The sequence below is a fragment of the Sardina pilchardus genome, chromosome 3 (genome assembly GCF_963854185.1).
Source record: "Sardina pilchardus chromosome 3, fSarPil1.1, whole genome shotgun sequence".
Lineage (NCBI taxonomy): Eukaryota > Metazoa > Chordata > Actinopteri > Clupeiformes > Clupeidae > Sardina > Sardina pilchardus.
The window spans coordinates 16,904,666-16,916,812 of NC_084996.1; the positions used below are offsets into that span (position 1 = coordinate 16,904,666).

The 12,147-nt window shown below is 40.8% G+C and overlaps 1 protein-coding gene across 2 annotated transcripts; it reads right to left on the bottom strand.

Moving 5' to 3' along the window:
* Window positions 1-405: 405 nt before the first annotated feature.
* Window positions 406-11,077, bottom strand: pih1d1 (PIH1 domain containing 1). Of its 2 annotated transcripts, none has more exons than XM_062531147.1 (11): window positions 10,948-11,077; window positions 10,536-10,621; window positions 10,248-10,308; window positions 9,127-9,315; window positions 8,442-8,503; window positions 6,167-6,248; window positions 4,725-4,821; window positions 3,515-3,547; window positions 3,313-3,391; window positions 863-1,006; window positions 406-500 (listed from the first exon to the last, which is right to left on the bottom strand). In XM_062531147.1, exons 2-11 carry the CDS (start codon window positions 10,614-10,616, stop codon window positions 468-470), a joined length of 861 nt encoding a protein of 286 aa, XP_062387131.1. In that variant the 5' UTR covers window positions 10,617-10,621; window positions 10,948-11,077; the 3' UTR covers window positions 406-467. The 2 variants fall into 2 exon arrangements, with proteins under 2 accessions (XP_062387131.1, XP_062387132.1); XM_062531148.1 differs by lacking the exon at window positions 10,948-11,077 and adding an exon at window positions 10,815-10,901.
* Between the last annotated feature and the right edge of the window lie 1,070 nt (window positions 11,078-12,147).

The window sequence follows — 12,147 nt, forward strand, 5'->3', positions numbered from 1 at the left end:
TTGTTTTCCATAAACGTAAATATCTACGGTCAAAGATTTCACTTGTTGGCGCGCGGCTCAGAAGACCCCAGCTGACTCAGGGCAGGGGCAGCTCTGGAGGCACCTGGGCTAAAAATACACCCAGTCGCTCACTCTGCCTCAACCATTCCTACCCTATCCCTGTCCTATTCCAGTCCAAACAGGGTTAAAACCATCTGTATTTATGGTCTGGTATTTATTGTCAATTACTCATCTGATTTGAAGGAAATACCGTGAACAGAGCAACATTTGTATGATGATATTCATCAAGTTTCAAGTTCTTCTGCTTAAAATGCACTAAAGCTGGTGTACATATATTATTACAGAAAGATCTGTCAAGAGTGAAGGTCAATTCAACAAGTAAAACAATGGAAAACAACAACATGGTACAAAAAAATAACACTTTATTGAGATAAATAAATACGATCTTGAACTCTGCGGGGCCCTCTTCATCCCACCACTGGCATGGTCACGGTTAAGATCTAGTGGAGGGGGGAAACCAAAGGATAAGTGACTGCAGCTGTCTGCCCATTCATAGACTGAGCAACCAAGAAACATGAAGACTGAGCCAAAACGGTGTGAAACCCGAAGCACAGCTGTTTCACTGCTATGTGCCCCTATGGGTATACATCTATATAAAACAATATCATACCAATATACAATATTATCAAATATTGTGAATGATGAAAACAACATTTCTTTGCAAAACTATCTTCCCCTTTGTACTTAACTTATATTGGGATGGGGATATACGGCATACAGTATATGGATTGGCTTAGATTGGTTGGGAGGGAGTGTCAGCTCCACAGGGCCCTGAAGCTATGATGAAGCTGAGATACGTTACCTGTGTGCTTGTGTTGTACTGGGCCACACTGCTCTCCTGGTTAATTAAGTGTGGTAAGAAACAGTCTAGGTGAAAGAGTGAGGGTCGAGCCGTCAACACCAGCCTGTCCTCTCCTACATCCAACACAAGGGAACGCGCTGAAGTCTGCCAGAGAGGAAAGGGAGGGGAACAGGGAGAGGAAGAGGAAGAGGGAGAGGATAAGACAAAGAAAGCATGTGACTGAGCACTAAAGGGGTGACCATAAGGTCATAACCAGGGCTCTGAACCGGTTCAAGGAACGAAAACGAAAACCGAAAACGAACGGAATTTTACGAGGAACGGGAACAGAAACGAAAACGAAATGGTCTTCAACTGTTCCGGAACAGAAACGTTATTCTGAAATCTTTTCGTTCTCTATATATTTTATAAAATTTCACAAAAGCATAGCCTATGTGAGGGGAAAAAAAGACTATTTCCGGTTGTGCGTTCACTTCGCCGCCCGCTAGGCTCAATCCAGGCAGCTGTCACGATTTCCTATTTCCACCACAACCCTGGCGAGAGGCGATTTGGAAGCAACTGAGCTATCCACTGAGCTTTATCAAACATCAACAAAGGTAACCGAGTTGAATTAACCGAGTCCACAATAATAATGTTAACTTAGCAACTCACTACAAGGTTACGAATAGCTCTCTATTAGACATTTCTAGCAACGAAAAACGACTGCCGGAACGATAAGAACGAACAATATTTTACGTTCCAAACCGGTTCAGGAACGATATGTTGGTGGCCGACCGCAAGAACGAAAACGTTAAACATACCTGAACCATTTGGAACGGAACGATTGAAAAATAATTTCGTTTCAAGCCCTGGTCATAATAGAGCTAGCTCGTCCCTCTCTCCCCTCCCTACCGTACAATTGAAACTGACATGAACAAGCATCTAGTCAGTGATTGGCTGGAACAAATTGTCATGTTTCATGGTCCAGGCTGGACCAGGCTGTTTTTGTTTTTGGAACCTGGGCCGTCCACAGAGATCACATTTTTTACAGTGCATTCGGGGAACAGGCAGCTGGCAGATAGTGAGGAGATATTTGCAGTGACAAAAAAAGTTTTAGCTTAGAAATCGCGCTCTAATTTCTCAGAGGACCTTTAAATAAAATACTTACAAGTAATTTATAAGTGACTCAAAACACATTGTATGAAGAGATGCATGATATATCGGCGGCCGATATATTATTGGCCAACAAGTGAAAACTATTTAATATTATAGTCGTTCCGATAACAGAATTTCAGCCTACATGCTACTAGAGCTTGGTTGGCTACTTCTTCCTCAAAATACTCAAACTCTTTGGTGGGACAAATCAGTAGATAAGTAGTTCTAAGTATTTAAGCATCATATTTGCATTTCGTTCCCCAATACAAACGTACAGTTCATCGTTTAGAAAGATCATAATAACTGGTGTATAAGAAAGTAACAAAAGAATTATGCAATTTTTTGTTTAAGTGTGGTTCTGCAGGCCCCAATCTACAGTGAATCTACAGTACTTTACTTTAAATTTCAGGCCTGGCTCAGCAAATGCATTTTGTTCTTGGACAAAAAAAAAACATGACCTACTTTATAATCAAGGGTACAATATAACAGGCAAAGATTTCAGGACAGTCCTGTAGCGTTCAAGAATTATAAAATAAGATAAGATAAGATTAACTTTATTGTCCCAGATGGAAATTTGTCTTGGGCATTTCAGTGCTTCATACAACTGCTTATCATAAAAAAAAACACCAATTCACACATACCACATAAAGACAACAAGAATGAACATTGCAAAGCCATTTAAGTTCTATTTGTGTTGGGACCATTTCAATACCCAGCCTAAATATAAGGTTTTAATTTGGCTTGTAAAATTGCAGTTGAGTTTATTTTTTATAACTCAAAGTTGAATATATACTATATCAGAGAACACAGTACAATACTCGATTCATCCACTCTATGTCCTCTATAAACAAGGCAACAATAACGAGTCGTGTCCTGGGGAGTTTCTGTTTGTTTACCCTTTTTGTTTGTATAAATATGGATGATATCAGGTGCGTAAAAGACGTATTAGTAATATTCAATTTGCCCCTACTGTGATGTTACAATAGGGGAGACAACTGAATAGCTCACAGAAACGCAGGATTATATCTCTAAACTAACCACAACTAACCCACAAAAGCTCAGTTTTGTTTCACACTTGGAGTGTGATCAGAAGCATCAGAGACCTAAATGGAAGTGCAAAAGCACTTTTTTTCTCTTGTGTGACAGGCAGAATGCATACCCTGCCATGCCTTTCGGTGCGTGTTGCAAGGGATTATGCCTCAAGCTGGTGCAATTGTGATGGTACATAGGTTTATGAATGACTGATATTGAATAAAAGTGTGAATCAGAATTGAACTGATTCAGTAAATCAGTAGCGATACTTAGTCCTAGACACTCACCACCCCAGGCAGATGGACCTCCGCAATTAGGTACTGAGGGTCTCCAACAGCAGGCTCCACTTGCAAACACAAATCTGGGCTGCAAATCAGATATGGCGGAGAGCAGAGGTTAAGAGGAGGAGTGAGGGAGCACGGGGAGTGGCCGGTTAGGTGAACGATTTCATCATATAGTATAGGCACACAAACAAAATGGGCAACAAACCTTTTCGGGGATTCGGAAGTTGAACTTGTCTGCCTGTTCAAATGAAAATAAAATATGAAAATACTAATGAATGCAGTAGATGCTACAGTACATGTGCTGTAAATGGCATGCTAAAAAACTAAAGTAAATGTAGCTGCAAGTAGCAATGAGTGGGTCAAGCGGTCCAGTAGGCCAGAGTTGCCATGGCAACTGGATGCTATAACATAAGACATATACTGTAGTTGCAAGCACTTGTAGCAAGTTTCATGTCGAACAACCAAAGATTGGCTAAGATATAAGGTTATTTCCCGCTGCACAGCTTTGCTACTGATTTTGATTGGCGAATGCTTTAGAGGATGGCTTCAAAAATTAAGATAAATATGGCTTATTCAGAAGATCTTCTGTTCTTTACATACGTGAGGCTTGGTCTGAAGATCATCTGTGCCATGATTTGTGAAGATCGGACAAAATTTGTGACCGGTGACATTTTTTTGTGTGATTTTGGTGGAATCCAATATGGTGGCCAGATCGATGACGTTGAGGTCATGAGTTGGCATGCTTCAGACTCCCAGAGGAGTAACAGACATCACTAGTAAGTTTTAATTCCCAACACATCAACAGGTACAAGCCAAAATGCATTTTCCCTAATTGCAGCGCCCCCTAGAAGTCAAAGGTTCTTGAGCCAAATATCTTGAGTGTCCTCCCAATAGGGTCTGAGGTCCATGTAGTCAGTTTGATTTTGATTATGAAAGTGTTTCTGAGATATGAACTCAGTTCCTATTTGGCGGCTTCGGATCATGTGTCAAGTTTCGTGTCAATCGGACAAAATTTGTGACCTTTAAAAAATTTGGTTCACTTTCAATAGAATCCAATATGGCGGAAAATCCACTGCGGCAGAAATTGATGTCATAGGGTGCATTGAACTCGGTCCGGTCCAAGAATTTTGAAAATCAGGCACATGGGTCAACGATAGAGTGGCGATAGAGTGCTTGAGGTGCAGACATGAAATTTGGTGAAATTAACCATGGAACTAATTCACAACTTTTACTAGATGGTAATATGGGCTGCCATAGACTCCCATGACAGAGGAATAATACTATTTAAATAATAATATAAGAGAAAACAATGGGTCCCTCGCAGCTTCGCACATTGACAAGGAAGAAAGTGATTTCTCATGAAAGGAAGGGAGATATCAAAAACAGAAATGAAAAGGTACATAAAAAAAACCTACTTTGAGTCCAACTCCTGAATAACTGGTTTGCTTTTTGTCCGAATGTTTTGCTCTGTTATTGATCCCAGGAATTTCCTGTTCTTTAGGACTTTCCACTCTATAAAAGGAAAAGCCAACATCACAAATCATGACCTTCACAGTGATTAAAGCCAAAAAATCTGACTCAAAATGTGTCCAACAGGCCAAAGTGAATGGGCCGTATGAGTTCCCAGTTGTACCAGGGATGTCACTAGGCCTAGAAATGCACTGGGACACTAATCCCCCTTGGGGGGTCCAGGGGCATGTTACCTTTTAGAAAAATGCTAACGTTAAAATGAATCAGTCTGGTGCAGTTTGAAAAGAAATTCAGAAGCTAAACTTGCTAATCTTTTAAGTAAATATTTGTGCTGTAGCCTAAACTATTTTGCAATTTTAACCATGCACACACAGGTGAAATAGTTTAAATGATGCAATACGTTCACAACTACAAAGCATATTTATGGAGTTTCACTGTTCAGAAATGGCCCCATGCACTCCATGAAATAATGCAGAAGTGGTCACCTGTGTTGTGCAGCTAGTTAATCTGAGATAGGCTAGTTATAGCTTGCAATGACCATCTATACTTGTTATATCTTCCTTTTTCATGACATTCTGAACTACCCTTATCTGGAAAAACATCTTTGCATGAATGTCACTACGAAGCATGCCCGGTCTTCCCTGTGCGGGTAGATTAATGCGGTTGTAATGCCTTGGCCTTGGCTCTTAAGCATTCCATACAGCAGCAAATGGGTTTTGAGTGAGAGTCGCGGTAGGCCTTTGGAGAAATCCATACAGACAAAATGGCACCAAACCCCACCAAACCACCCTTATCTTTAGATTCAGAAATGGATTCTCCATTTATATTGGAACTGAGGGTTCATCTACAATGCTGATGGAATGGTTTCTCTGTATTTTGAAATGTTGAGTGCTAGGCACAAATCTTTTCACTACCACTTTTCTGAGTATAGGTTTTGGCATCAAGTCTGCTAAATCAATTTTCAGCCCAGAGGAAAGCAGTTGAAATGGAAAAATGTCAAGACAGACCGTCAAATGCGATGAGCAGAATGACAATGATAAATGTTCATGTTTATGTTTAGGTCTCCATTTGCAGCACCATGTGAAAACTTATGGGTAAGTAGTTCATGAAGCAACGTTTCGAGCGACAAAGCTCTTCCTCAGGCTTACGCAAACAATACAACAATACAAGCCTGAGGAAGAGCTTTGTTGCTCGAAACGTTGCTTCATGAACTACTTACCCATAAGTTCTCACTGGGAGCTAAAAACTGGTGTGCGGATACTTTTTTTTTTTTTTTTTTTTCTTTTTGTATTATCACTCTTGAAGATCCTGCACCCGGGCTAAATTGACGTAGAATGTGCGTGCGTGGATACTCTACTTTTCTTAAGTAGTTCATGCACACACACACCTCTGCTCAGGCTCATGTTGTATTTATTCTCCAAACCCTCCAGGGAAACAGCCAGTAGGAACTGCTGGAACAGCTCATCATTCTACAACAGAGAAGACAACAAAAAGTGATAACAGTTAAGTTCTCTTTGAAGGAAATTAATTAAAGGTGGTGTTACAGCCAGCTCAAAACCGTACATGAAGAGGAAGGCTGACAACAGTGATTCAGTCAACCAAAATATGTTTATTTAAGAATAATATTAAATATTAAATTACTGCAATTCTAAAAATGTCTAGGGGAGAAAATAGAATGTATGTAAGTGCATGGGTGTAAAACAAGCAGGCCAGGGGCCGCATGTAATAAAGTTGTGTAAGCACAAAATTTGTTTGTACGCCCTGCTTCACATTCACGGTCAGATGTATCAAGAATAAATGACCGTGAGAATTTGCGTTTCTCCCGGGTTTTTCCATGCTAGCTACAGTGGGGAGAAAATGTATTTGATACCATGCTAAAGTTGCCTAAAAAGAGGAATATACTACAGAAGAAGAAGAAGAAGTATTCATGGGTTTCATCAGGTCCCTTTCCACAGGTGTATACAATCAAGCACCATGCAGTCTGCATTGATAATCAAGGTGCTTGATTGTATACACCTGTGGAAAGGGACCTGATGAAACCCATGAATACTTCTTCTTCTTCTTCTGTAGTATTTGGCGGCTGGACATGCCGGAGGATACCCAGCAACGCTTAGTCTGACATCACGTGAAAAGGGCTAATTGATCTTAATGTCTTAATTCAAAAAATGAGTAAACATAAAACCGCTAAGTACACCAATTTTCTTTGTGATTGAAGAATGTATCGTAAATAAATAAATGTTTTTCCTAAATGCTAGGGGGAAGGAAGTATTTGACCCCCTATGTAACCCTATGGGAATTTAACACATAGGGTTAACATAGGGGCAGGCAGATGTTTATTTTTAAAGGCCAGCTATTTCATGGATCCAGGATATTATGCATCCTGAAAGTTCCGTTGGCCATTGGAATTAAAATAGCCCCACATCATCACATACCCTTCACCATAGCTAGAGATTGGCATGGTGCTTTTTCCAGTAGGCCTATTAGCCTGTTTGATGCTCATTGAGCTCAATGCAAATCGTCGAAGAACAGAAAACAGTGACGTTTTGTTGTGTGTAGCCTACAATAAAAAATTAAACTTCAATCACGTTGTTGTGTTTGTTGCGGGACAGGCAGGATTATCCTTGCAAACATCGTCACATAAACATGAATATCCTAAAGGAATTGAATAGTTCGACAGCTTTGGTCATTTGATGAATAGGCTAGTATGCTATCGATGGCTTCTCAAATTGGCTTTTGCACCTGCTACGTGAAGAGCTTGAAGTGTTGTCCATTAGCTTGTATGCGTTGTTCTGTTGTTTCATCGATGTTTCGGATCTGATGTAAAGTTCGCATCATCAAGGCAACATAGCACAACAACGCATTTATTTAGCGTCATCTCCCACCCCCTGCAAGTACTGACATTGCCCCATCCCTCGCGGCACCTACCCGGGTATAGTGTGAACAACAGTCATCCGTATCTCACTCGGACATAAGGCTCATGTGGGAACCGACGGTGTCATGCCTCTACCCGGGTGAGTGTGTCCGAGTGACTTCTAGAAGTCATGTGGGAAAGTGGCTAGAGAGAGAGCCCTGTAAATAGCCCAGGTGTATACCATTAAAGTGTAACTGCACCTCATAACTCCACATACTTCACATTTCTGAAAAAGGCTTTCAAAATGGGTGTGACGTTCTGAAATTTCGAGAGGGAGTGCAGAACTGCTGCAACCAATCAACCATGATGATTTCGTGTCAATCTGGGAATGAGTGCTGCAGACATGGCATATCACAGGTAGGCTAATCAGGGCAGCAGGTGTTGGAGCGTTTCATTCCTAATTTGTAACGACCCGGTGACGTAGAATCGCCAGAAAAGTGCAGGACTACGTCAGCATTCCAATAGCATTTTGGACCAAAATGCCATGGCATGTTTCAACCTGTAGAGGGCGCGGAGAGCTATATCTCCAATACAAAATCATATGAAATGTTACTTTTCTCGGGAAACACGATTTTTGTCTATATATATATATATATATATATATATATATATATATATATATATATATATATATATATATATATATATATATACTTGTTTATTTATTTATTTATTTATTGTCAATATATATAGGGTCTTTCATAGGGTCTTGTCATGCTTTTTACTGATTATGTCAAGAACACAAACCTACCTGACACTTTTGAAAGAACTCATCATTGACCACCACATCGTAGACAGTGCAAGCCTGCTTACCTGACACAGAAAAACATTGCAAACAGTTGTGAGACCTACAGAGTAACCTCAACATACAGTGGAAACTATAATTTTGGATAGGATGAACATTTTCACATTCTCATCTTAGCTTGGTTTGCCAATTTGCTCCATCCACTTCCAATATCCAAAATGTACAAATATTATAAAAGGCCACAACAAACAAAAAAATACTCCATATATTCATTATCTTTGAGTTCAGCTGAAAATATGTGAGTGTGAAGGGGCATGGCTCTGGCACTATTCGTGGACCTAAATGTGGTGCTGTGTCTAAAAGCTGGCCTAATTCAATGAAACACCAATGAAGGTGTTCTCTGCGCCTGAAGGATAGTTTGTTAGTGATTTAGTGGTACTGTTATGGATATTGGATACAACATGCACCGCACTTTTTGTGAGGTTCAAACATGTCTGTGTATTGTCGTTGTGTCATGCTGCATAATGTTAAATAGGCTTTGTTGTTGATTGGCCCCTGTGGGAAACCCCTTAACTACAGCTAAATGAATTTAACACTTCTGTGTATGAAATAATAAGAAACATACACATATATTGAGCACACTTTAAGCATCACTGTGAATGCAACCAACCACTCCAGAAACAAAACTCACTGTTGTCCAACTCCGTGTGCGGCTCGCCCAGGCTCATAGGAACTCTGTAACCCGATGGATCATCTGACTCCAGCAGTTCCATAAGATCCTCATGGGAAAGTGGAGGAGGAAGCGGCACTTGCGGAGACTGACATATGTTCAGAAAGACTTTCTGCTGCTCTGGTAGAGTAAATGTTTTGGCACAGAGTCCTGAGGGAGGAGCAAATAGATGGACAGTAAGATTGTCTTCAGTCACATTCCCAACCAACTATCAAAGGCCGGGTTTCCCAGATGCGTTAAGAAACTCTTAAGTGCTAGAACTTCTTAGGAGCGCTCTAAGAACGTTCTAAGAACTCTCCTAAGAAGTTCTTAGCACTTAAGAGCTTCTCAACGAATCTGGGAAACGCGGCCAATGGCTACAGGGGCCTACATGAACACAGACAATTCTGGCAACATAATCCCTGTATACATTACAAATACTAGTATTCTGGTTACTGTATTCCATTATCATGTTTGAGTTGGAAACTGTGAGAAGTGAGAACCCAACTTCAGGATCTCAATTTCTTTCAGAGTAGGCTATTGGGCAGCCGTGGTGTAATGGTTAGGGCTTCGGGCTTGTGACCGGAGGGTTGCCGGTTCGATTCCCGACCAGTCCACCACGGCTGAAGTGCCCTTGAGCAAGGCACCTAACCCGTCACTGCTCCCCGAGCGCCGCTGGTTGGGCAGGCAGCTCACTGCTCTGGGTTAGTGTGTACGGGATCAAAAAAGTATATATTCTATTCTATTCTGGCTGGCATCACCGATACCTCAAAATCAGCTTACATGTGCAAACACTAAACAGGATACTTCACAGACAAGCGCGCTCAAGTCCATGTAAACACACTCAATTTCTGACCGATTTTTCTGTTCATGTTGAGGTCAGATGTCCTATAAAGTTTACTATCATGAAAAAATATACATCATGTACTGAATGGGGAAATACAAGCGTGAGAAATGTCACAGTGCGTGACTGTCACGCTAAAAGGGTGAGGCTTGGCAGCCCTGTGTTGTGTAGCAAAACACAGCAATATCAAAGGTCAATTCAGACAGATTCAAGTTAAGCATTATCAAGTAGCCTAGTGCTAGACAAATGACTAGCTCACCAGACTGAGGGCGGATGGTCTTAGAATCTGAGGCTCCACTGTTCTGCATTTTCCCCATTGTCTGTAAAGTACAGGTGCATGATTAAACATCAAATCGCTATTATTACATGGAATGAATTGTCCACTCAGCTAGCCACTGCACGTTGGTGATGTGAAACATTTGCTGTAACATAATGCAAATTCGATTAATTGAAAACAGGGGAATAGAGTTACAATTTTAAGCTCTGGTTCATGTGTAAATTGCTGCTGACTTTATGTTAGCTACTGGCATACGTGGAGGGACATTACCTGCAATAACAGCTGCTGATACAGCTCTTCCTCCTGACTCTGAGTGAACTCAGAACCGAGGAGAGACGAGTCTGTTTCCATGGCTACTGTAGGATGGAAAGACCAATGTTGGCTTAGCTAACCAGATGACTTCACAGGGCTAAGACTTCTACACATTCCCCACATGAACTGCTGAATGCACATGTTACATGCCAATTACTTTTTTGCTGATGCTGTCTGTAAGTTAATGTTGGTTATTGTTTAACGTTATCGTTAGTGATGCTAAATCCTCACCCCCACCTTAAACGTTTCCGAATTTAACACGTGCCTAAGTCTGACTTCAGCGAATTAACACCACAGTTTCACGATTGCAACTTCTCATGTATCTACGTCTATGACTGCAACACATTTGACGTCGGAACTTCATACTTACAACTTTAAATGTTGATTGCAAACAAACACTAATTTCTGACTTCTAACAAAATCGGGGAGGTTTTGTTGTTGTTCTTCTTCTTTAATTGACGGTTGGCAATGGCAACTATATTTTGCGCATTACCGCCACCATAGGACTGGAGTGCGGAATAGCACTCACAACCCAAACAACTAAAAATAATTTAAACAAACAACCAAAACAAAGTTTATATTATTTGAAAAAGGCCTGTGTCATTCTAAAAAAAGAACGTAAAAAATGACCATTACATGCTTCCAGCTGATTAAGCCTTTGCCTTACCTGATTATATTTATGGCAGTGAAGAACTTCATGCTCTACAGTTTCTGGTGTTTGGCCCTAGCAATAGATTTAGGAGTCCTATTACTGTCAAATTTTTTTTTTTGAATCCAAAATCTGATTAGGATCCTACAGGATTGTCAATCTTACAGGATCCCAATTCTATAGGCTTGGATCCTGATTCCAAAATCTGGAAGAATCCTTTAGGACTTTTTGATAAGGTCATGGCTGCCACGACCACAAAGGGGGCCCACCTTTGGGCAAATCTATCTGGCTGATTTGTTGTATTTAACAATGCTTTTGTTCTGATTGCCCTCTACACTGTTGCTTTCTAAAAGAGAAACTGATGCCATCATGCGACATGGCAAGTAGGTCTAGTCTACTGCCTATTTAGAGACAGGAGCATAAGCTTAACGCGACATTAGTAATATTTCACAGCGTCGTAGGTAGGCTGCGGTTAAAACGGTTAAAAGGCCTAACTGGGTTTTTCAATGTGGGTGCCGTGACGCACGCTCAGGGTTGCCACGGAATAGTCCAAGGCTTGATAATTAATTGACATATTTTTCTTTAAGAAAAGAAATGGGCATAATATCAATTTTCAAAATACATTTGTGATAGAGGTACAGATGTTTTATGCACTTTATGCACTTGAGCCATTAGTAAAAGTTCAAATAATGCACAAAGGAGGTTGAGAGTATAATATAGCGATGCTGTGGGTGGAGAGAGATAGGCCTATAAAAGTTTGGGAACCACTGCTCTATTCTATAGCCGCACACGAGAACATGTTGTGAAGGGGCAAGACCAAATTGACCTAATCGTGGGCGTAGGGCACCAATTACATCCATCCATAGACTGTATACAGTCTATGAGTCCATCAGGTGTTTAGGTTCCCGACACGGCTGCTTT

Excerpts from the sequence above, each read along its gene's own strand:
- pih1d1 (XM_062531147.1), bottom strand. The coding sequence starts at position 10,616 with ATGGAAACAGACTCGTCTCTCCTCGGTTCTGAGTTCACTCAGAGTCAG. Across the intron at positions 6,249-8,441 it reads AGTTCTTTCAAAAGTGTCAG|AATGATGAGCTGTTCCAGCA; the intron begins GTAGGTTTGTGT and ends TCTCTGTTGTAG. Across the intron at positions 501-862 it reads AGTACAACACAAGCACACAG|ATCTTAACCGTGACCATGCC; the intron begins GTAACGTATCTC and ends CCCCTCCACTAG.